Source organism: Camelus ferus, chromosome 10 (assembly GCF_009834535.1).
Source record: "Camelus ferus isolate YT-003-E chromosome 10, BCGSAC_Cfer_1.0, whole genome shotgun sequence".
In the NCBI taxonomy this organism is placed as follows: domain Eukaryota; kingdom Metazoa; phylum Chordata; class Mammalia; order Artiodactyla; family Camelidae; genus Camelus; species Camelus ferus.
The window spans coordinates 35,376,911-35,403,215 of NC_045705.1; the positions used below are offsets into that span (position 1 = coordinate 35,376,911).

General features: G+C 45.5%; 1 protein-coding gene across 1 annotated transcript in view; it reads right to left on the bottom strand.

Annotated features, from left to right (window-relative positions):
- The window catches only part of TENM4 (teneurin transmembrane protein 4), a 2,614,134-nt gene that overhangs the window by 133,894 nt on the left and 2,453,935 nt on the right, over nucleotides 1-26,305 (bottom strand). Inside the window, exons 22-24 of the mRNA XM_032488752.1 lie at nucleotides 12,042-12,143; nucleotides 7,420-7,614; nucleotides 1,530-1,730 (exon numbers count right to left, since the gene is read on the bottom strand). Of these exons, the coding sequence (XP_032344643.1) occupies nucleotides 1,530-1,730; nucleotides 7,420-7,614; nucleotides 12,042-12,143 (498 nt within the window). The remainder of the gene's footprint in view (nucleotides 1-1,529; nucleotides 1,731-7,419; nucleotides 7,615-12,041; nucleotides 12,144-26,305) is intronic.

Genomic DNA, 26,305 nt, shown 5'->3' on the forward strand with positions numbered 1-26,305 from the left:
GGACAGTTATATTTCTGTCATAAATTAGCTTTGTGGCCACATAATGAATAATACAACCCAGTGTGGCTTTAAGAGGACTATTTATTACAGTGCTATAAACAGAGCTATATAAAAAGAATCACTCCTAAGACTGCACATCTGTGTCCACAGTCATGTCTCTACATGAGCTTTGCAAACAAGGATAAAAGTCCAATTCAGGCTGCGTATTGAACACCAGTTCTCCATTCAATGGAGAAAGGTAACTCAAAGTATTCCAAAGGCACAAATGCTGCACTGGATCTCGTTTTTGCCAAAGGTCTCAACCATCTTTCCCTGATCACTCCCAGAACTGTTAACACGCAAGATGATGAGTCAATCTGAGCTTCACTTTGTTTAAGTGGTGTGGTGGGGAAAGTGACTGAGGGTGAAGAAACGTTGATGGAGAAGCTGTCGCTTTTCAGCTGTGCATCCTTGGGCAGGATTACTTAGAAATTTTCTGGGCCTAAGTTTCTTTATCAGTTAATTTCTCTTCAAGTGTTTGTTTGCTGCCTCCCCTCTCCCTTCCCAGGATGCAAGCTCACCAAGATAGGACTTCTTACCTGCTTATCCCTTCTAAATAGAAGAGTGCCTTGCACACAGTAGGTGTTCAGTAAGTATTCACTGAGTAAGTACTATGTAAATTGGTAAAATGGGGATGATGATGCCTTTGTGTGGCTTTAAACAGTTAGACGAGATCCCAGAAGTGATCACAACTACTACTTACCAGTAGTGCACTAGGTGATCCACCTATGTTCTCATTTACTCCTCACCTGGAGAGGGTGTCTAAACCATCAGGTGCTTATAAACAGAGGGTGCCAACAGAATGGTCCTTTGAACTTTATGTGTAAATTCTGCGGTGAACCAAATTCCAAAATTAAGAACACATTCAATCATGTGCTTTTTCGTCATTCATTCATTCATTCATTCAATCATTCACCAGTGTCAATTGAGCAACTGCTGCGGGCGAGGCCTATGCTGAGTCCTGGGAATGTGGAATAAGGCATGTTTTCTATCCTCGTGGAACTTACGTCTCATGGAGGATCTGGCTAGAAAGGAAGTAGGGGCCACAGCACAGAGCACCCTAAATACTACACTGAGTTTGGACTTCATTCTGAGGAGTGGGTGAAACCAACATCCCTGACGATCTCACAGAGGCCCACTGTCCCTATGGCCTTGCCTCTAGGGTGGCCATCGTAATGCGAGAGACAAGATTGCAGTGAAACACATCTATCATAATTAACACATTAAGGGGTGATGTTTTGACTCTCAAGGCCACCACTACGAAAGGAATGATGTGAAGATAGGATTTGTGACTCCTCTGCCCATCTAAGAGTAGGGGTGTTGAAGGCTAGAGTTCAGGGGAAGAAGAAAAGCATTCAGACTCGTAGGTAACCTCCTGCTACATGACTGAGGATGGGGTCAGAGCATTGATCAGGACTGAATGGTGTACACATACCAGTGGAAACCTCCTCCCTCCACCCATGCTATGCCCTTCTTCTCTCCACATTTACCGATAGAGCAGTCATGTCCGGTCCAGCTGGGGTCACAGCTGCAAAGCCCGGTGTCTGGGAGGAAGGTTCCGTGGCCCGAACACTGGTCCAAGCACGTGGCCCTGGGTGTCTCACAGTTGGTGCCTCCCCAGCCCACAGAGCAGTGGCACTCGCCTCTCACGCAGACACCCCGGCCCGAACACGTGGGGTCCATGCAGTCCACTGTGACATGGAGGAGAGACAGCATAGGTAAGTATCAGACCAGCAAGGGTGAGGCTTCTGTAAGCAGAGCGCTATACTCTGTAGTGGAGGGCTTCACACACTTGGGGAGAAGGATGCAAGTTTCCCGTGGAGAGGTCACTTGGTAGGGTGACCATTTGGTGGGACGATGAATAGCAATGACTTCAGCAATGATAGATCTGGGGTCCCAACTTAACCCAGTGATTGACTGTTTACCTTTCAAGCCTCAGTCCCCTCACCTGTAAAATGTGGATACAAATTCCTACCTCTTGGTTTGAGGGGCACACAGAGTAAGAAATATGTGTATAAAGCACTCAGGGCCTATCCTACTATGTCTGTAACAACTGCAACAATAATAGAGAACAAGGCTTTGTTTTGTTCACTCTGTCTCTCCACCTCCTAGAACAGTGCCTAGCACACAGGAGGCACTCTAAACATCATGGTAGAACAGATGATTAGTGTTTACCACTTCTTAATGCAGTATTATTTCCATGAATATGGGACTAAAATAAAGAAATTCCTTAATTTAAATGAGAATTTATTTTGCATTTAAATTCCATGAGATTTTATCATCTTCCCCAAATTCTTGTGAAATGTTTCCAAGCAAACATTTTAATAACTATTCAAAATTATGCATGGTGGATGTGCACAGCTCCTCTGCAAGTGGTGGGTAGACTATGCAGCTGTGATTCATAGCCAAGCACCGCCCCACCCCACCATGGCAGGGCTCTTAGGGCCCCAGGTCAGTGGTCTCAAGAGACCTCCCAGAAAGAGGGAGGAGAGTGACATTGGGGGTTACATGCTTTCTGCTTGCACAACAGGAAGTGCTTTCCATTCCTCATCAGATTCAGTCCTCTCAATAACCCACTGAGGTACAGATGAGGAAACTGAGGCTCAGAGAGGTAAATAATTCATACCAGATCACACAGCTAAACCCTGCCAGAGAGGAATCTGAAGACATGTCTGTCTGATTTTGAATCGGGTGATATATCTGTTCCTGGGGTTGATTTTCCTAAATCAAAGTTTTACTTATGGGGTTACACAAAATTCACAGAGACCTTTAACCTTCCACAAAGCACTTCACAGAAAACAGTGGAAGAAGGGTATTGAGAGCTAACTTATCACATGAACATGTAAAGTGTAAAAGTCAGCAGAGAGAAGACAGAATTGGCCAAGGGTTGGTCCATGTTCTCTACTCAACCAAAGAGCTGTTAGATCAACTTTGTATTACAGGGAGGTAGGGGATTTTATTCATCTTGTAATTGGAAGGGGAGATGGGTGTCCCGTGGGGGCCCAACATGCAGCTGTTGTTAAGAGTGTTGACAGAGCTACGATGAATGCAGTCAGGTTCCTCCTTAAAGGATGCCATGAGAAAGCCATATGCTGCAGGGAAAAAGTTCAGCATTTGACCTCTGAGGTCCTAAGATCAAGGGTCACAGGACAAACTGTGATGGTTCATGACTATGGTCAAGTCCTGTACCTGCTCTGAGCTTCCATCTACACAGCGGGTACAGGAAAATTACCTATGTCTCTGGTTGCTGTGAGGACCAAACGACACTGAGGATCTGAAAGGACTGTGTAAACTGTAAGTTGTTGCAAAGAAGTTATTTCTCCATCCTATCAGGACATTCAGTAGCATGACTTAGGCAAACTGTGATCAGAGATCATTTATAATTCAGACATGCTTTTACTTTATTTATCTATTAAATGGCATAACCCAGTATATTTGACTTTTGCACAAAAGACTGGGAAACCCAACCTAGGTATACTAGAGACACAAATGGGTAGAGACTTTACAACAGCAGCATTCTGGTAACAAGCTGTTCATTCTGAGGGCCAGCTTATTAAGAAAACTCACTTACTACTTAGGTTTTTAAAGGAGTTCAAGGTAATTACCTAAATGATAAAGAAGGTGATCAAAGTCAGGAGTCACTGTTTGCTAAAAACACAATAATGATAACAATAGTGACAACAACTAGCATTAATTTAGTCCCTCTTCTATGCTATAACTCGTTATTAAATATTTTATATATATTATCTCATTTAACCCTAACAACAACCCTTTGAGGTAGGTACCATTATTATTCTCATTTTACATATGAGGAAACTGAAGCACAGAGAGGTTAAATAACTTGCCTAAGGTCACCCAGTGGTAAGTAGAGGAATTTAAATTTGAATCACTCTTTCCTCTATAACCTTATTGGTTCCAAAATACACACATACATGCATACAGTTGTAAGCACATAAAATGGTTAAAAATAGAAATCAAAACAAAACAAGGAAAGAAATAGAGCAAGATGGAGAATTAATAAAGCCAAATGAAGGCAAAGAATCTTTTCTCCTGCAGCCTCTGGACACCACTTAATAATGGTTTAAACATGACCTGTTGGAGTTCCTGGTAATTAAAAATGATAAAAATAATCATAGTGATATATTTTCATGACCTGCCTCAGATCTCAGAACCTCAGAAGGATTATTCTGGCCCATTAGGCTCCTAGGATAATTCCCTAGATCCAGACAGTTTTCCAATTTGACAGGAAACGACTCAGCAGTTCCTATCCTGAGGCCTATAAAGGTATTTCCCGTTCTGTGAGAGCCTGGATCCCAGGTTCGGGTTGAAGCTGTCTCTGAGGCACCCCCGAGGTTGAATCTATAAATCTACTCTCTTAGTGGAGCAAGCTGAGAGGGTGCCAAGTTTAGCAAGAGGCCCTTGGTGTCACAGTCCTTTTCCACAGACATAATAAGTCTGATAGGAACCCAGGAACCATCAAAGTGAATTGAACACCCTCAGAAGATGGTCCAGGCAGGGAAGAAAGAGCAGAAAGAACTGATGAGAGGATACCTCCAGGCAATCCATCATCAATTAATCAGCACCTCTGCAGGTCAGCTTGGCAAAGCAAGTGTGGAATGTGAGGAGAGTTTTAAAGAGGACCGCATCTCGGTGGAAGGCAGGTCCAGGAAACCTTGGCTGAACTGGCTGAGATTCCTGCCAGAACGCTGTTTCTGCTGATCCCAAACCTAGGGCCGTTATCTGTGCCACAGTGACCTTCTGCCGAAGAGAAGCCACCTAGACTGGGCATCTTCCCTCCCTTTCTGGGGCCTTTGCAGTGAGGAGAACCCTAGGATGGGATTAACACTGGGGTATTTTCCCTAACGATATTTATTCACAGGGAGCTGTGCGTAACATGTGAAGATCTGGTGGGGCCGGGGTCGGAGAGGTGAAGGAATACAGGAAAAGCTGGCTGGCAGCTTCGCATAGAAGACAGTCTAACTTAGCCTCTTCTTAGGAGAGGTGCCAAGCAATTACATTTTTTCCCTCTGCAGAGCTTGCCATTAAAGCCAAAATTTCTGGGAGACGCTTGGTCCGTTAACAAAATGATGGGGCCTGCATGGCCAGGCTGCGAACACAACTTTTCTCCTGAATGGTCCACAATCCCAGTGACCGCGCAAGCTATCAGACACTCTTCAAGACCCAAAACACAGCACCTCACTTTTCACCACAAAGGCCTAGGTCTGGCCCCTCTGCCCCTCCCCCAGCTCCTTCCAAGAGTCCCGCTGGCGCAGTTGAGGCTTTAAAAAATATGGGGCAATAAACTTCAGAAGAAGGAAGAGGAGAGAGAGCAGAAAGTAAGCTTGTTAGCTGATGTTTTATAAACATAGTGAGAACTGTTAGAACAGAGCTGAGGGAGGAGGGGAGGAGGGGAGGAGGGGGAGAGGATGAAGGCCGAGAAACGCCCATTATAAACACAAGGGCCAGGCAAGGATGCTTCACTAGAGAAACAGAAATCATAAGAGGAATCAGTACCAGATGGCCCTCCTCAGGAAAGAAAGAAGGAATGAAAACACTGCTTTTCAAACAGATAATGTAAATCAAAGAACTAAACAATTTCTTTCTCTAAGCGACCCTGCACTCAGGGGCGCTGACCAGTGCCGGCTGATCAGGAGAAGGACCACTTCCCCTGCTCGGCCCACACAACACGGTGCGGGTGGGGGTGGGACAGCCCCATGGTTTCAGAAGGGATCTCCTCTTTGTTTTCCCTTCCTTCACAGGGTCTTCACCTCACGGGATAAGAGGAAAGGGGAAAGCAGATGAAGGTCACCATTGTCAGGATGAGAAAGCCAGGTTCCTTTGTTCAAGGGGCTGAGGCTCCTTGTTGTGCTCAGACAGCCCGAAGTAATCCGCATCAAAGTTAATATGTCTGAATCAGGACCTCCAGTCACACTTGGGGTTCACAGACAGCCTGTCTCCGAGAGGTGACGGATGCCTTCCAGACACTAATCCCTTCCCGTTCCCCACTCTTTAAAATGGGCCCATTATATTCTCTTTGTTCAGGGGAAATGATGCCTTGAGAGGGGACTATCTATTAAATCCCAAGTGGGTTAGAAGACTAGCTCTCCTTGGAGCCTCTCCACCCACTGGAGCAGGTGCCGTGGCCCCAGACGGTGGACAGTGGGAAGTAATGACTATTTGCATTGTCCATCAGTTTCAACAGCAAAGTACATCCATTTCAAAAGACTCTGGATAAAGTGAGTGAGGTGGAACAGGAAGTGTGCTCCAATGGCCAGAATAATGCTAATAATACAAGAGTGAACACTTACAGAGTATTTCCTATGTGTCAGACACTGAACTAAGTGCTTCATATGAGTCATTTAATCGAGTCCTCACAACGACCCTCCAAGGAGGGAATTCCCATTTTACAGATGAGGAAACTGAGGTTAGTCAGTGACAGAACCAGAACCAGAACTCAAAGCTCCATCTGATTCCAGAGTGTGCACTCCCAATGGCTACTCTCCACTGCTTGTGGAGAAGAACCCCCCCCTCTCACCAGGAAATCCCATGTGGTCAGGAGGAAAGAGCACTGGGTCTGAGGTGTAAAGACCTGGGTTGAAGTCCAGCCCTGCCATCAGTTAGCTCTCTGGCCATGGGCGTGTCGCTGCCATTCTCTGGGCCTCACATTCTTCGTTTGTGAGATACAAATATTTACTTATCTCACCTGGTGAGACTTCTGAGAAAGAACTGAAGTTACTGTTAAGTCAGCAGTTGACTTTCTAACCTTCATCTGCACAGGGATACGTTCACTTTATGAAGGAGGGAGACACATGTATGAACACCCAACAGCCACAAACATGAATGAACACAAACATACACACACACACACAGAGGAGTGTGACAGCAGAAGGCAACACCTGGAGGTCTATACTAGACTCAGGCTTCAGAAATGGAGCGCAGAGGAGCTTCAAGGGGAGGAGAAAGAACTCAGGCTATGGAGCCAGAAAGACTGAGCTCAGACTGGGCTCTGCCGCCTACCAGCCGTGGGGCCTTGGGCAAGCCATTTGAACCCTTGGGCCTCAGTTTCTTCTACTGTAAAACTGAGGTGATTACCCCTCCCCACTGGGGTTTGAAGTTAAATGACACAGGCTTTGAGAACAGAGCCTTGCATGTAGTCAGTGCTGAAGACGCCTGCTTCTCTTCCCCTCACTGAGCAGGACCCTGATTCGTCTGTCCTCGCCCTTGACGTTAATTCCTATTGCTGATGGCTTCCTGGCTTGAGGGGTTGGGGGTCACAGGGCAGCTCAGGAGGCTTCTCTGCTCCCTGGAGGCCCTCAGGGCCCTGCCTGCTAGCCTCTATCTCAAAGCCAAGGGCGGGAGCCGCCTGCCCACAGGTCTTACCTTCCTCACAGTTCTCGCCTTTGTAGCCGGGGTTGCAGATGCAGGTGCCCATGATGCAGGTGCCGTGGTTGCTGCAGGCCACGTCAATGCACTGGTTGGTGGGCACGTCGCATTCGGCGCCCTTCCAGCCGCTGTGGCACAGGCACCTGCCCTTCATGTACTGGCCGTTCCCGCTACAGAGCACAGGGCAGGAGGCTGGAGAGACACCATGGGAAGTGTGGCATGAATCCACGCCCCACGTACCCAGCATGCCTCAGTCCCCTCTCCCCTGGCTATGAGTGCTTTGCCACAATTCCCATGTGCATCCATCTGTCTACTTCTCGTGCTTTTGGTTCATCCTAGTGAAAACACATCTAGGATTGTAGGGGTAGGTGTACCATGCAGGGCCTGACGCAGTTGGTGCCCACTGAACACTGCCTTCCCCTATCCCTCTTGTATTACTGCATGGAGGTCGCTGGGACCCTTAGACAGTAGGCTTCAGTCTATTCCTTGGGGTCACTGGAAAAGACAGCTGGGTGTTCTGCCTGCCTGGCAACCCTCCTCCAGCACTCTCCTGATGACAGCCCTGCATTTTGCTTCCCCCTCCCTCATGTGCAGCCCCACTTACTGTCGTCTTTAACCCAGCCAATCTTAGCTTTCCTTGCCTTTCTGCCTCCCCGCAAGCCCCATACACCACTGCCCCCATAAAAAAATAGCCGAGCCCAACCTTGCTCTTTAAAGTATTGTCTTTCCATTCTGCCTCTTATTTTAAAGGGTTTTGTGATCACCTGTACGAAGGACACTACATAAAAATAAATTATATTGCATTGTGCTGTAAGTACCTACCAGCCTTACCAAGATACAATAAGGCTGTTTTAGACATGACTCTTAAGTTTAAGTGCATATGGGATGAGACAGTAATTCTTGTTAGAAGGAATGACTCATCCCTCTGTACCGCCCTCCACCAGTTCCCACCTGGCTTCTTTCTTTTTTAAAGCACTCAGCAGGTAATCACTGTGCTTCCTCAGGGCTGCCGGCTCTGCTGCCTCAAACTAAGCCTATCTCACGTTAGGGAGAATAAGCAGAATCCCCACAGCAGCATCACGGCGTGGTATCTGCAGGGCACCGTCTTCAGCATGGAAAACCACCTCTGCCTCCTGCCCATGACCCACGACTCCAGCATCCGGTCTTAGTCAATGTCACCTCATCTGGGGCCCCTTTCTTGGTCCTCATTCTGTCCAAGCTAGGACCCTTTCATACTGATAGATGTTCCCTGCATCTCACCTTGCTTTAGCATTCTTTACTTTTTTTTTTAATTGAAGTATAGTCAGTTTACAATGTGTCAATTTATGGTATACAGCATAACGTCCCAGTCATCCATATACATATATATATATTCATTTTCATATTCTTTTCCATTATAGATTACTGTAAGGTATTGAATATAGTTCCCTGTGCTGTGCCTAAGAAACTTGTTTATCTATTTTGTATATAGTAGGTAATATTTGCAAATCTCAAACTCCCAATTTATTCCTTCCTACCTCTTTTCCCCATAAGTTTGTTTATTGTGTCTGTGAGTCTGTTTCTGTTTTGAAAATAAGTTCATTAGTGTCTTCTTTTTTATTTTTCTAGATTCCACATATGAGTGGTATCATACGGTATTTTTCTTTCTCTTTCTGGCTTACTTCACTTAGAATGATGATCTCCAGGTCCATTCATGTTGCTGCAAATGGCATTATTTTATTCTTTTTTATGGTTGAGTCATATTCCATTGCATAAATATATCACAACTTCTTTATCCAGTCATCTGTTGATGGGCGTTTAGGTTGCTTCCATGTCTTAGCTATTGTATATAGTGCTGCTATGAATACTGGGGTGCATGTATCTTTCTAAATTAGAGTTCCCTCTGGATACATGCCCAGGAGTGGGACTGCTAGGTCATATGGTTAAGTCCTTTTTCAGTTTTTAAAGGAATGTCCATAATGTCTTCCATAATGGTTGCACCAAACTACATTCCCACCAGCAGTGTAGGAGGGCTCCCTTTCTCCACAGCCTCTTCAGCATTTATCGTTTGTGGGCTTTTGAATGATGGCCATGCTGACTGGTGTGAGGTGATATCTCATTGTAGTTTTGATTTGCATTTCTCTGATAATTAGTGATACTGAGCATTTTTTCATGTGCCTATTGGCCATGTGTATACCTTCACTGGAGAATTGCTTGTTTAGGTCTCCTGCCCATTTTTGGATTGGTTTTTTTGTTTGTTTGTTTGTTATTAAGTTGTATGAGCTGTTTATATATTCTGGAAATTAAGCCCTTGTCAGTCGCATCATTTGCAAATATCTTTTCCCATTCCATAGGGTGTCGTTTTGTTTTGCTTGTGGTCTCCTTTGCTGTGCAAAAGCTTGCAAGTTGAATTAGGTTCCACTTGTTTATTTTTGGTTTTATTTCTGTTCCCTGGGTAGTCTGCCCTAGGAGAACATTGCTAAGATTTATGTCTGAAAAGGTTTTTCCTATGTTTTCTTCTAGGAGGTTTACCATGTCTTGTCTTATATTTAACTCTTTAAGCCATTTTGAGTTTATTTTTGTGTATGGTGTGATGGAGTATTCTAACTTCATTGATTCACATGTGGCTGTCTGGTTTTCCCAACACCATTTGCTGAAGAGACTGTCTTTCTCCATTGTATATTCTTGCCTCCTTTGTCAAAGATTAATTGGCTGTAAGTCTGTGGGTTCATTTCTGGGCTCTCTATTCTGTTCCACTGATCCACATGTCTGTTTTGTGTCAATATCATGCTGTCTTGATTACTGTAGCTCTGTAGTATTGTTTGAAATCTGGGAGGGTTATTCCTCCAGCTTCATTCTTTATCTTCAGTGTTGCTTTGACTCCATATAAAGTAAGATTACTTATGCTAGTTCTGTGAAAAATATCATGGGTAATTTGATAGCAATCACATTAAATCTGTAGATTGCTTTGGGTAATGTGGCCATTTTAACAATATTAATTCTTCCAATCCAAGTGCATACAATATCTTTCCATTTCTTTAAGTCATCTTTAATTTCCCTAATCAATGTTTTGTAGTTCTCCACGTTTAAGTCTTTCACCTCCTTGGTCAGATTTATTCCTAAGTATTTTATTGCTTTGGATGCAATTTTAACAGGATTGTTTTTTTTACTTTCCTTTTCTGATATTTCATGGTCAGTGTAAAGTAATGCAACTGATTTTTTATGTTAATCTTGTATCCTGCTACCTTGCTGAATTCTTTTATCAGCTCTAGTAGTTTTTGTGTAGAGCCTTTAGGGTTTTCTACATATACTATCATGCCATCCACATAGAGTGACAATTATCTCTTCTCTTCCAATTTGGATCCTTTATATTTCTTTTTCTTGCCTGACTGCTATGGCTAGGACTGCTACTATGTTGAATAGAAGTGGTGAGAGTGGGCATCCTTGTCTTGTTCCAGATTTTAGTGATAAGACTTTCAACTTTTCATTGTTGAGTATTATGCTGGCTGTGGGTTTGTCATAAATAGCTTTTATTATGTTGATAATTTCACCTTGCTCTAGCATGTTTTACTTTTTTTCCCCTTAATTGAAGTATAATTGATTTACAATGTTGTATTAGTTTCTGGTGTACAGCATAGTGGTTCAGTTATGCGTAAATACACACACACACACACTTTTGCATTACAGGCTACTACAAGATATTGAATATAGTTCCCTGTGCTATATGGTAGGATCTTGTTGTTGATCTGTTTTATATACAGTAGTGTGTATGTACTAATCCCAAACTCCCAATTTATCCCTCCCCTCCCCTTTCCCCTTTGGTAAGCGTAAGTTTGTTTTCCATGTCTGTGAGTCTGTTTCTGTTTTCTAAATAAGTTCATTTGTATGATTTTATAGATTCCACATATAAATGATATCATATGATATTTCTCTTTCTCTGCCTGACTTACTTAATATGATAATCTCAAGGTCCATCCATGTTGCTGCAAATGGCATTATTTCATTCATTTTTATGGCTAAGCAGTATTCTACTGTGTGTATATATCTATATACAGACATCATATCTTCTTTATCCATTCATCTGTCAATGGACATTTAGGTTGATTCCATATCTTGGCTATTATAAATAGTGCTGCTATGAACACTGGGGTGAATATATCTTTTCAAATTGGAGTTTTCTCCAGATACATGCCCAGGAGTGGGACTGCTGGATCATTTGGTAAGTTTATTTTTAGTTTTTTAAGGAATCTCTGAATTGTTTTCCATAGTGGCTATACCAAATTACATTTCCATCTATAGTGTGGGAGGGTTCCCTTTTCTCCACACCCTCTCCAACAGGAAACTGACTTTTTAAAAAGACCCCACACCCACTCCCCCTGCCCCCATCACGGGCATGGAGTTCACTGTGGCCACCTTTCCTCCTGATCTCCTCACCTGCACACCTGTGGACAAAACAACTGAAGATGCCAGGCCTCTGCCTGCAGACCTCTCTCCTGGGGCTTCTGAGGAGCAGCCCTTGGGAGCCCTTCTCGAGAGAGGCAAGAGGTGGCCTGGATTTCCACACTTGCCCTGAGAAGTGGGACCCGAGCTGCCCGCGGGGCTGGGGGTGGGACTCGCAAGCCCATAGGTGGGGTTCTCACCTCTGCCGCAGTCGGGGCCCAGGAAGCCCAGAAAGCAGTGGCAGGTCCCGGAGATGCAGTCGCCATTGCCATAGCAGTTGCTGGGGCAGTTATCCACAGATTCTGTGGGAGGAAAGAGAAGGAGAGCTGCAAATGGAAGCTTCTCTACCCAGAGGGCCAGGGATCCAGCCTCACGTTAATGAGGACACACCCTCTTGGGAGCTTCTGGACCAGTCATGGAAAGGAATCAATAAAGTTAAAAATCATATGTTTACTCTGACTGAAGTACATCTCAACTGTCATTGAGAGACATGTTTCGGAAAATCTATGCCTAAATCAATTCTTTATAAATCATGTTTGTATCTGCAAACACATTAGAAATTATTCAGCTAAAACTCCTGGAGAAAACAGTTTAACCTGTCAGTGGTTATTTCTGGATGCTAGGTTCTGGGATGATTCTTGTGGTCTTGACACTCTTCTGTGTTTAACATTTTTCTCTTGTGGGCTGATATTTCATTAATGTATTTTTTTCATAAAGCTTCTGGGGATTTGTAAATCTGTCTCTTCCCACCTCTGATTTTCATCTGTCGGTCCAGGCCCCACCATCCTTCCCCGGGGCTAACACAACAGCCTCACGGCTGGCCTCACAGTCTCCGCTCTCCCTCCGCACCCTGATTCGTTCACCGCCCAGCTGCCTGAGCAATCTCTCTGAAACACAGCTGATCCTGTCATGCTCCTGCTTAAAACACTTCAATGGCCCCTCACTGGCTGAAACCGAAAAAAAATCCAAGCTCTTTCAAACGGCAGAGGGGTTTTCTTTCATATTCCCTTTGTACTGTCTGCATCCCCGGCATTGCTGTCAGGCCCACCTTCTGCAGGGATGTTATTTCTTTAACTCTTCCTTATACTTCCGGTTTTGTCTGTGTGACATGTCCACGAGATACAGAATTCATTTCAGGAAGATATTAGGAAAATATTAATCAATGTTTTATAGCTCCAGTTAATAAACCTGTCATCTAGAAAACCTGTTTATCTGGAACAGCCCTTTTCTCAATAATGTTAGACGTGGAAGCAACGAAAGAAGCCACTATACCCTGAACGCCTTCTTTGCACCAGGTGTTCGCACAAAGGTGATCTCATTCCACTGTCACTGAATCTTCAAGCATGTATTGATGTTTCTAGTTTACAAACAATAACAACAAAACGAGGCTGGTAGACAGATGAAGTGAGTTGCTGAAAGCCACAGAGATACTAAGTCATGGAGGCAGGATTTGAACCCAGGATTTTGGACTCCAAGCTTGGTCTTCTTCAATGATACTACGCTATCTGCGCCTTGAAGGAATTTATTTCTCAGCTGAAGCCAGGAAATGAAAGAGGCAGGTCTGTGGGACAGTGAGGCCAGTCCTGAAGACAGAAAAGGACCTGTTGGAAGGCAGTGAATTCTAGAACTTTCAGAACTTGAAGGGATCCTGGAGACCACCTAGTCTAATGCTCTCATATACTAGAGAAGGAAACTGAGACCCAGAAGGAGGGCAGTGACTCGCCCAAGGTTTCAAAGCGAGTCAGCAGAGTCAGAGTGAAAGCAGAGGAAAGGTTAGTACAGTGGGGCAGAGCTAAGGATCCAACCTGTTGTCTTAGTTCTAATTATATGTCATGAAGCCAAGACCTCTGTTAAATGAGATGTTACCATATAAGACATGAGCCTTGACCACAGGAAAGTTGTCGCCTACTAGGAGATCGTGATAACAGCTGTCACCCTGGCAGCAGCACAGGGCTGGAAGATGTTCTGGCTGGAGGTAAGGAGACCTGGTTCTGGAGCCATTCTTCTAAAACCATGCTGGGTGACCTAAAGCAACTTCCCTCCCTCTCTGGGCCTCACCTACCTCCTATGTGAAAAGAGCAGAGATGACCCCCAGGACTGCTTCCTGTTCTAAAATTCCATGAGTCTATAATTAATTAAGAGAGCATCTGTGCAGAAAAGGCATCCTGACAAGGCCATCAAGTCTTAAATCCAGAGAATCACTTAGCACCAATGCAATGCATCTGATACGGGGCAAAACCAGCAGAAGGAAGGCTTCTTGGAGGAAGTGAGCTGGAAGAACGGCTGGAGTATGGGAAAATGGGGGAAAGAGAGTGGGGGAGGTTGAGGAGCTCACAACATGGTGCATTTCCCAGAAAGGTCTTTTCCCAGTTGTCCGCCATTATCAACTTGGAAATGACTTAAAACATTTGGGTAAGGGCTCAAACATGTGCTTCCTTTTGTGAGTGGGTGGGAAACTGCCCTCGCTCAATGTCTCTCTGCTAAGACAAGCAGTGTACTCCACTAACAGAGTTAAGAACCAAGGGTACGACCCAGCCAGTGTTGTCACTTCAGGCAGTCTGAAGCGCCTGCATCCCGGCAGAGTGAGGCTCACAGACCAGGGCCCTGAGCATCTCGACTCCCCATTGGCTTTGCCTGGAAGAATCCATATGCCTTTAAGTTCCTAAAGCCTCTAGGTGAGGAGGGCTTACAAAACACTGTTTTTAGAGAGACTGACTTAGGAAGTTTCCTTTTGAATATTCCTTTAAAAATAAGAATTCTGAGTCAAGTTTAAGGCAAGATTATTTTCACATTCAACCACTGGCTAATGGTACAATTGGAGAGTGGGTTCCAGCTTCAGTCTTGCAGAAGGAGTGCATGGCAGAGAGGCAGAAGGCCTGGCTTCCAGGTCTTGTTCTGCTACTGAGGGGCTGTGGGACCTCGGCCGTGTTGCTTGATCTCTCTGCACCTGCTTCTTCTTCCTCGCACTCTCTCCTCCCATCCTTCTCTGCTGGCCAACTTCTATTCCTTCTTCTAAATCCAGTTCAAACATCACCTCTGCTTAGAAGACTTCTCAGTTCCTTAAACAGGCTGTTACTCCTGGGACTTTTCCCATCACCCCTACTAAGGCACCAGATAGTCTACACCGTTGACTGTGAAGTCCTTGAGGACAGAAACCGAGTTTATTCACTTATGTACTTGCTCTGGTATCCAGCCCTTAGAAGGGTCTCGATAAATGTTTGTTGCCATCCCTCAAAGAATTCACCTAGATGATCTCCAAGATCCCTCTCAGATCTAAAATTCTATGGTTCAGGCTTTCTCAAACCCAGTGGTATAAAATACGTCTCCTAATACAATTACCATCATCACCAGCTGTGTTTTTAACAGGATCAGTTGCAGGTAACTGTCACACACTTTCTAGATTTGGAGTTAGGAAGTCTGTAAGATACAAACCTTTTCATCCAAAATGCCTTCAGAGTGAAAAAGTGAGGAAAGTATATTTTCTGTGACTGAGCATCATGCTGGTTGCTAAATCTAACAGAACAGAAGCCTGTTTGCTACAAAACTTGCCCCAGGCTGTTGGTGTCAGAGAAGGCAGAAGTTTTAGGAGACATGGAATAATTATACGAGAGTAACATGGAAGTATAAGGGAGATATTTGGAGAATATTTCCTTTTGATGAAATGTTTATGTACATAGTTTTTTTCCTCTTGGAAGTATTTCAACTACTTGGGGTCCACTTGGGATCCAAAAAATAATGAGTCTCCATTGATCAGATATCTCTATGCTAAACGCTAGTGCAGAAGTGATACTCATTGGCTTGGGGGAAGTGTGAACTTTATTGCATAAACATGTTGTTATGTTTCCAATTAGTGTTTGGTGAATTTCTTCCCCCATAGTTCCTTCCTGCTTTACAATCATGCTCAAACTGCAGCCACCTTCATGTAACAGAAGGTGTACCTTAGATCTGCTCAGATCTGAATTAAAAATTCAGCTGCCTGTGAATAACTGATTTTCATAATTAGGTACATGGTATGTCGGAAAACAAGAGCATTTGCCCCAAACTTTTGTTCTTCTACCACAACAGTGGGTCCTGCTAGGAAACCTGATTTTCAGGAACTGGTTTTTCCTTCCATCTATATTGGGATGCAGAGTTTAAATGTTTCTTTAGCTCCTTCTCTGGACATGTGTTCTGAGAGGGTGTGTTTTCTGGATGTTGAACAAAATACTGCTCGAAACACAAAGGGGCATCTGCAGAAGGAAGAAAAGACAACAGTGCTCCATCCCGGAGAAGACACGGGAGACAGGAAACCATAGAATCCTCAGTGAACCCACGGTACTGCCTCATTTTGCCTGCTCACCACCCTTTTCCAGAGACAAATCATCAGTACCGCTGTGTCAAGGTGAAAGATGATCACCTTTGATAGGTATGTCCACCTGAGTCTAAGGTCTTCATTTATCACCTCCTACTTTTCTTTTTAGAAATTCCAAAGCCTCATTTTGTAGGAAACAACAAGAGACCACAGAGGAAAATCCTGCCTGGGGGAGGACCACTGGGCAGCCTAATTACCTACTGGACTCCGTTTTCCAGGGGCAGTTATACGAGAAGAGGAAGCGAGGCTTTTCTCCTCCATCACTGACCATGGTGTGATCACACCTGTCTCCTGCCCTGGTCTGATCAGGTAAACTTTTGCAGTGATTGGAGCCTGATGCTGGATTCCAGCACCAAAGCCAGAGGAACCAGCTGTGGGTGAGGTGGGAGCCTACTAGCCAACCTCAGTCTCTCTTTTCTGCTCACCCATCACTTATCCCTCCCTCCCAGCACCTTCTCTCTGGCTAGTTTGCCTGTGATGTATCCCAGCTAACAGAGGCCTGTGCTTCCTGCCTATGGCTCCTTCCTCCAATTCTCTTGTCTCTCTTGAAGTTGCAAAGCTGGACATCGGCAACGCTCTGGAAGCGCTTGGTTGAAGAGCCAAGGTCTACCTAATGCCCAACAGAGAGAGATGCCCTCTCTGATGCCTCCTTTTGACTTCTCTTTAGAAGGATCGATGCTAATGCTTCAGGCAAGAAGGAAGGAACCTGGACTCCAGAGCAGCCAGTTGGATGACTGGACACACCACCTTGACTACAGTTAGTGAAACTTATACTCCAGGTAACATCCATTACAACCTCTTTGATCCTGAAGCGGGGTTGGGTTTACTATTGACAACCAAAAGAAGAGAGGGAAACAAACATCACAGCACGGCTGATTTTACTTGTACAGCTACTCAAAGCTGAGAGAAGATTAACAGAGACTGCCTTACTCCTTCAAATGGATCTGTGAAACATATATCGCAAATTCTAATTTATTCCTTATAATTATGAGAAATAGGTGTCTTTGCCACAATTTCACAGTCTCAGATGGAGACTGAGAGCTGAAGTCACTTTCTTAAGATCACATAGCTACAAGGGCGAATCTGATAGGTGAACCACGTTCTATCTGAAGCCAAAGTTTGAGATATATGGCCTGGACCAAAGTATGGGCTCTGGTCTGATGCTAGCTATGAGCCCTTTGGACAATTCATCTCTAAATAACCGTTTCCTCATCTCTGAAATGGAGTTAACAATAGCATGCACTTCGAAGAGCAAATAGTGTAACACTGCACATGTAAAGAGGTTTGCCCAGGACTTGGCAGAGTTGGTATTTTGGTTTTAAGTAAAGGTCACAAATGCCTTCCATTTGTGAACCCAAACAAAACGCCAGCTTGGTCTAATGAACCCAATCAAGGCCATGTGGGTTACGGGGGGTAAACATACACACAGACACACGTAAAACACATAGAAACTCCCCACGGTAAAAACAGGAAAGCAAACAAGCACTGTGCTGAACGTGAAGAAGGCAGGGTGTTTGGGGAAAGTTCCTCCTGGGGAACAGCACTGTCAAAGCAAATTAAACCTGTTGTCTCCCAGAAGCCCAAACACAGGCCAACTCATGCCAAAACATGATAGAACTCTTCTCCCCTTGCACTCCAGATTGGCACTGGGCAGGTGCCAGGTGCTGGAAAGCTGTTCCGTGGCCTGTGAGGTGTCAGTCCCTGTAGGTGCCCCTGCTTTCTATGCAGATGATGGAATTCAAAGGCCTTCAGTCTGCAATAGTCCAGGTCAATGCAATGACAAAAACTTGACAAAGCCCCTGACAGCCTGGGCTTGAAGCCAATTCTGCACTGGCACTTGAACTGGGAGATCTGTTTTCAACTATACCCAGAAGTTTACCAACCACTATTAAGAACAGCTCCAGGGAGGGGTCTAGGAAAAAGACTGTTCCCTTGATTATGTTCAGTCTTGGTTCTTTGTTAATTCAGTCTTTGGGGCAAACCACATTTCACCCATGAGACTGTGAGCTCCTTGAAGACAAGATGTCTGATTCTCCAAAGAGTCTGGTGAGCGTTACACACAAAGCAAGTTCTCAGTGACGTTTGTTGTATTGAGAAACTAAGGAGGAAACAGAGGAGAGAGGTCAGGGCAGTGGGTGTGACAACAGTCAGACTCAAGAAAACAGTTGGTGGCCAACAAAGCTATGTTTCCCTGCCCTGTATTTTCAGATGTGCAAGGCCTCGAAGGATGAGGGAGTGATAGGAAGTTCAGCTTTGCAATGCACTCTCAAACAGTACTCGGAACTCAGTTGTTCACATCCGGGAGCCACATTTAAGAGACTGATAAGGAACTGGAGCATGTTTATCGAAGAGCAACCAGAGGGATAAGAGAACCTGAAACCACATTTTAAATAAAGAATTCTTGAGTTAATTGGGAATTTAGCTTACTAAGGGAGTATGACCCCAGTTTAAAAATATCTAAAGGTCTATTACATGAAATAAGCATTAGACTTTTGCTTGGTGGCCCTAATAGGTTGATTTAGGTCCAGCGAGTAAGGACTGTGGTTCAAAGGAAGAAAGAATTCTGTAAGAGTCAGAGATGAACACCACGTACTATGTTGGGTTACATTCTGTTGCTGTGTATGTATCTACTCAAATACTAAACTTCTTGAGGTGAGGAAATGTGTTATTCATCTCTGAATCTCCAGTAAATAGTATTCTTGACTCAAAGCAGCTGTTAAATGAAAGTTTGTTCGTTAAATGACCAAATGAATAGACGAGCAGATCTATAAGGTCACACATTTCCAGTTACTGATGTGCTGAAGGAGAGGGCAAATTATTGACTGGCAGGGGTCTTGCAGGCGCATTAAAGATAGATGGCATGGAATCTTCCAAATCTGAAACCTCAGGATTCTCTGAGTCGTGGTGTAAGGGGACACGCCTGGGCTGTTATCAAGAAACTTGGGTTATGGTCCTACTCCTGCCACTAGTTTGTTAGGTACCCTTGGCCACATCCCTTTTTCTCTTAGAACTTTATTTTCACCTACAGAATTCATTAAATTTATTCAGCAAATACTTCATTAGAATCTACTCTGGCTCAGGAAGTGTTCTGATGCAGTGGATGGCTCAGATGATCTTTCAGGTCTAACATCCTGTGATGGGATGAGTCAAATAAAATCATCACTATTTAGAAAACTATACTAACAGATAAGAAACTAAATCATCATCAACCCATTTATGGCCTGACGGAGGGAAAGGAAGTTTGCTCTTTTAAGGGTAGCCTCCGACTTTTCAAACCTCCTTGCTGTGTCCTCAGATAACAAGCCTCAAATTATAATCTACCCCATGAGAGGGACCTCCAGTGAGTCACTGAGGCCAAGGGCACAGGGATAGGAATAGAGAACAGGTGTCTCACTGGCTGCCTCTAGCCAAGAGCTCCCACCTCTCCTCCCAGGGCTGTTGGCTGCAGCTTTCACAGATGCCAGAGTCCCTGCAGTTGGCTCTGGTCCTGCTGCCCTTCCCAGAGAACTCTGCACACAACCTGGGAGCATGTGCCAGTGAGGCCACTGAGACACACGGCAGGTGGTAATGAGACTGACTATGCTGTTCAGGAGCACGAGGGCCTTCCAAGGAGGGGTGCCTGCTCTCGTGTCTGGATACACTTTTTCCTCCTTTATCTTTTATCCATCTTTCATTCACAGCTCCTTCTGAGAAGTAACACTCTGCCTACAGTTCTTGCTTCAGCAGGAAGCACAGGTGGACCAGAAGATTGGCCACACCTGCTCGGACCAAGTCCCAAGGGCCTGGTACACAGAGGCTCTGGGCCAGTCAGGGTCCCACTCTCGGGTCTGAACTCAAATGTGCCCAGGAATGAGGCAGTCAGTGATGAGAGTGGAAGCCAAAAGCCATGATGGAAGCAGGGGGCTGGTGAGGGTTATCTGGCCAGGTAGGAGCCCACATCCAGAGGAAGCCATCCTGAGTGAGCAGAGGCAGCTGGTGAATAGAGCTGAAGCTGAGAGAGCACCAGGCCATGCCGCCCATGGGAAGAGAACCACTAGGGGCCTGGGAGCAGCCTGGGTGCCCAGAGGCTTCTCACTGCCTATTTTAGTCCCAAACCATGTGACTTTTTTGAACCGACTTCACCACCACACCTGCCTTTCCTTGAGGTTGCCTGGGTGCTTTTTTGCTTCTGGTGACTGAAAGAATCTTGACAAGTCCATTCACCTTGGACCTTATCGGCTCAACCTGACAGTCAGGTAGAGCTTACCCGGCTTTGATGGTAACTGATGAATGCAGGACTTCATGTGTTTAAAGCATTTCTGCATACAGTTGCACATGGTTATATTTGATCCTTACAACAGCTTTGTATGTAGGAAGGGAAGGTGCTATTTATTACTCCCCGCATTGTAGATGGGAACACGAAGGCATAGAGAACTCGCTCAAGTTTATGCAGCTAACAAGTGACAGGGCTAGCATTAAAATCTAGATTTCTCCTCCCACCTCATCTAGGGATTCCTCCACTACACCACAACTGCCAATCCAATTAGAAAACATGCTGAGCCCACTCCTTTTGCCTCCAGTGTCTGTCAGTTACAGAGTGAGGACGACACAAAGGATGCTGCCAGGGCCAGGAAATTCCAAATGGCACCTATTTTGGCTTTGTTAATTGAAATTCTGTTCTTAAAACATATCTTCCAGCATTCAAACATCAAAATGTGACTCCCACCACTCACAAAGTATCATACATCACTATACGTGTGTGTGTGTGTGTGTGTGTGTGTGTGTGTGTGTGTGTGTGTGTGTGTGTGTGTGGAGGGGCTTGTTAAAGCATGGATTGCTGGGTCCTGCCCCCAAGAGTTTCTGATTTAATAGGTCTAGGGTAGGGTCCCAGGTGATGTTGATGCCCTGGGTCTGGGTACCACTTTGAGAACCACTAGTCTGGAAGAAAGGCTGAGACTTTACACACAGGTTTATAAAAACAAGCCAGAGAGGACAGAAACAGCTGAACTATGCAAGAACGCAAAAGAACTTGTGGACCACTTCCAAAGAAGAGGGCTGGGTCCTCCAGGAGGTAGTGTGTGAATAGCTCTTAAAGAATAGGCAGCCTTTTGAAATGCAAAGCAATCCTGGGCAAGATGGGGGTTAAATAAGAGCCAGGTCCAGAATAATCATCTTTGCTGCTCCCACGCAGTGACCTGCTGATCATCACGCCAACTTCATGTCAAGTCTGTCTTTGGAACAAATTATTTAAGAAATCCGTTTTTTAAAAGCTCAACTCATCTACTGGCTAGAGAGTTCTCCCTAATCAGCATCACTTGATGTTGAATTATTCTGTGCCGAAAGACAAGAGAGAAACAGAAACAGGCTCTGAGGAGGTGGGGGTTGAGGGAACTCTTAATTATTCTCTAATCATTTATCGAGGCTTGTCACCAAGCTCGATACTGCTTACAAATCACATAGAAAACCAAGCTTCCCCTCCCCTCTTTCATGTCAGGACAGTCAGATCTGAAAATGTACAGAACCATATAAAGATGACTTAGATGCCTGCAGGTTAAAAATGCCCATGCTAGCCTGGACTTTCCTTGGAAAATGGCAAAGTCCGATGGGTATCACCTCTGGCCTGAACCACTGTGTCAGCCTTCCAAGTGGACTTCTACCTCCAACCTGTCCCTGTCAGTCTGTCCTATACCTGGAGACCAGATCTGTCATCTTGAAATTGAGTCTCTTCAGGCCACTGTTCCTTAGCATCTATAGTAGATATCACAAACCAGAGTCTGATGGACACTTTTGTTTGCACATTGTTTTAAAAAATTTGAATTAAGTGCCAGAAGTTTTCAAAAAGGAGAGTTCACAGAAAAATCTGAATGGTGGCTTTTCTTGAAAAACTGGAAGACCCAGCAGGGCAGCAATCTCCTCTCATTTAAGAAAGGCCCAGACCCCATGGTGTCTATCGCCCCCCTCTGCAGCTTCCTGCACTGCTGCCACCTGCCTGGGTCCCCAAGACATCTGAACACAGGACCCTGGCCCAGAGTGGCATTTCCAAATGTCGTTTATTTAGGTTCTGCCTTTATGGTGTTGCCATAACCATTCACCATCTGTCCTCTTATTCACTCAGTATTTTTGGACTCATTTATTTTCTTAAAGAAACTTATTTTAAAAAGAAATTTGAAATTTGAAACCTAATTATATTTTTCTAGTTTACTAAAATACATGCATAATTTTTGAAATAGAGTCTCTGTATATATAATGTAAAATAATCTCAAGAACTACACTTTAGGAAACACTGGAGAGAAGGTCTCGATTTTGGAACCAGAGGTTTAAGCCTCCAACTCTCCTTTCCAAGCTAACTGCTTTGCCACGAGAGTCTGCCTTGTGTCCTCTTTGCGCTGCAGCCAAGTTGCTCCCCACCCCATCCTGAACCACTCACCCTTTTCAGCCTCCCTGATTGTGCCAACGCTGGTGACTTTGTCTGCAAAGCCTTCCCCTCACCCTTTTACACTTGTCCAAGTCCTATCTAATCTTCAAGGCCCAACTGAAATACCACCTCTTCCATGAAGCCTCCCCAAATTTCTCCTAGCAAGACTGATCTCTTTCTCTCTCATCTGAATCTAACTGGCAATTTACTTCTGTCCGTTGCTTATCATAACTTACTGCTGTCTACCTGCAGTCTAGTTACTTATGAGCATGGCTCTTTTTCTCTAGTGTATGGCAAATGCCTTGAGAGGAAGGGACTCATTTCCCACCCCTTCCTGTCCATGTCTCCCCAGTGAGTGGCATGCTGCCTTGTCCAGAGTAGTTCACTCAACACTTGCTAAATATCAAATCACAAAGGCCATCTGTGGCTGATTTCATGTTCTCTGGTATGTTCAGCTTCAAATCCTAAGGCTGGGCTCCTTCTGTGGGGCCTGGACTGTTTATTTCCTTGCTGATTTCTTTTTTTTTTTTTAACATTTATTTTCAAACTTCATTTTTATAAACTTTTTCCAGACCTGTGGCTACACTTTCATTTCTCTTCCACTGGGCCTGCTTCATTCAGCCAGACATGATATTGGGCTTTCTACCCCGAAAATAGCACTAGCCACGTGCTTGGGGAACACGCAGTAATAAAACTTTGCAGGGCCCCATTCTTCTCTCCAGCAAGAGCTGTCAAGATGGCGTCTGTGAATTATGTACTTGAATTACTGCCACCAGGACAGAACACAATAAATGATTAACAAGATGGACGCATTTTCAGACTCCGGTGGATTTTTCTTTACAATAATCATAATGCATGCTGGTCAGTCGTGCAATGATTTGGACGGTATTTCTTTCTCATTTATCTAGTGGGTAACACTCAGCATAATAACTTGGGTCTGTATCTTTGGGCCAGACGTCAAGTTGGACTTCTGCTTGACATCAAATCCTATTAGAGATCATGGTAATGTAACTATATGTTCAAGCTAAATATTTTATAGCTGCTCTAGCCACCTAGACATTATCACTCCCTCAGCCTCTGGGCAGAAACCACCCACTGGCAAAAGTGAAAGCTACATATCTTGTGAGGAACTGAGGAGTAGTTGCTGCTGTGTAAAGTTTATGGAACCTTCTGGCCACCTCTGACTCTCTGGCAGCAGCAGGACTTTAAGCTACAGTTATAGTAGGTTGTAACACAAATGTTAGCCCCTGTCTGCGCCTGACCTGGAGGCAAAGTCTCCCCAGTCCCCTAACCAATGAAAAGCTGGCCAGGCCAAACACCAGGCCGTCTGCTCTCTACGCGGTAAGAGGTCTGGAGTGGTCTGTAGCTCCTGCTCTCAGCAGTGGGCCGGCCAGAGCACCAGGCCACCACCCCCGTGGCTGGTCAGCTTTCCTCCCAGGTTCCGGGTTCCTTCCACTTGTCCACTGGGCTGGAGTGTGAGCATCAGCCCAGAAGTAGTCAGATGGGCCCTGCCCCACAGGCTTAGTCTCCAACCCGGCAGTTCCTCGGGGCTGGCTCCCACATCCTGCATAATGTGACTTCCCTTGTCTGGAGCTCCCTGACCCTGTGACTAAGCACGGCCTGTACAATCAGACAAACCTGGGTTTGACATCCAATTCTGACTCTCACCAGCTGTGTAACCCTGGGCAGACCATGTAGGGTCTCTGAAACCCGGCTTCCCTAATCACCTCTCTTACAGTGGGGTTGGGGGATAAATGAGATAATGCATGTAATGCAATTAGCAGTGCTTGCAGTAAATGTCTCACCAGTGGCACGTAAAGCGAAACCAAATCAAAACAAGCCAAACAAAGCAAGCCCATTTTGATACGGCCAAGTCAGGGGCCACGTGGTGTAACAGAAAGAGCACAGAATTTAGAGTGAGACCCCCGGCCTCATCCTACTCTGCCATCTCCTGTGTGACCTTAAGCAAGTCACTTCACCTGCTGTGCCCCAGTTTCCTTTTCTGAAAAATGGGCATAATTTTACAGTGCCTGACACACAGCAGGGGTTACAGTATTAGCAGCTGAAGGACTATGGATGGGGGCCACAGACCCTTCTAGGGAGGTTAGTATTTCCTAGCTGCTCTCTAGCTGACCTCAGCTCACTTCTCCTTCTTCGGGGCTCTTGGCACGTTGTGCTGGCAGGTATGTGCACTTGTGACAACAGGACAAGAGGGAACCAGGCTCTCGGCTTGGGAAAGCAGTAACCAGTGCTGCAGCACTGTCTCCGCACAGGACTGGCTCATGTTACTTGGGACAACTGAGTCCACATCAGATTGTTCCCTCCACCTGCATGACACACTGCAACATACGGACTACCCCCCACGGGGAAACTGGGGCGCTGAATTCTCTCTTCCTTTGAGTTCATACCTCCAAAGTATTGATGAGCGACCAGAGACATCACGCCCACTGTGTAAGATGAGTTGTAGGGATCCATCCTCTCCTAGAAATTCCCAGGACATTTCCCGTGAACCCGCTTCATGCTGGTCCACCCCCCGCTTCTCCCCTCTGTTACCTCTCACCCTGAGCACCCCGGCCGCGCCCACCACAGCAGAGGCCTGTTCTGCTGACTAGGCTTGATTCATCACTACAGGCACGGTGTGGGCCCTGCTGCCAAAGGCAGAGCATGTGGACGTGGACACACACATACACGTGCGCAAACCTGCATGAGAAGCGGCAGGAGTGCCACCGGCTCACTGTTAACCTGAAGGTAATGAGGGCCAACGCTGGGCTTGCTGGGTCTGGAGGCTTCTGAAGGATGAAGCAGCAAAAACTGGTCATCACCCTCCCAGGAAAGAGACTCTCCCAGCTGAGCCTTCCGCCTCCTCCTGGGGTCAGGGTAAAAGACCCCTTCATCCTAAGCCCCGAACTTGTAGAGACCGTATCTCTAGCTGCATCTGCCGAGCCTCTGTCACTTGGCCCTGCGCTCTGGGCGGCGGGCAGCGTTCCCGAGGACGCAGGTGCACGTCCTCTCCAGAGCTGTCTGGTCTTGGGGGCGGCCGCCCTAGTCATCTGACGGTTCGGAAGGTTGAGGGAGAGCAGCTTTAATTTGTGATGGTGGAGTGTAACCCCTCTTCCCTCCCAGACCCTGGGGACAGCCTTCACACTCAGCTGCTGGGACAGCACATGAAAAGGCATGGGACAGAGAATACTCTCAACAACATCCTCTGAAAGTCAAAGACGGGCTGGAGTATTTAGCCTCTCTCTCTTCCCATCTCAGCTTCCTCTATCTCTGGTGCAGATACAGACAGATTTCCAACAAGAAGGAAATAAATTCAGGTTCTCAACAAGGTAACAATACTAACAACAGCCCTTTACTGAATTATAATGAAGTTAGTAAGAACCACCACCCTTTGCTGAGTCCTACTATGTGCTAGGCGCTGTGATAAGCACGCTGATCTCATATAGTCTCTCATTTGACCCTCACCCCAGCATTACGAGACCGGTATCATTAGCCCTGACGTTCAGATGAGGAAATGGAGGCTTAGGGAAGTGACGAGACGGCTCACCCAAGACCACAGAACTCAAAACTGTTAGGTCTCCCAAACAGCTCGTTACTGAAACCCTCTATGTGCCAGGTGTGTGAGATTAACTGGTTTAACTGCTCCCTTCTCTGCACCCACTTCCCATGCCGCTTGAGCTATTGTACGGCGCAGGTGAAACGGCCTGCACTTAGCTGTC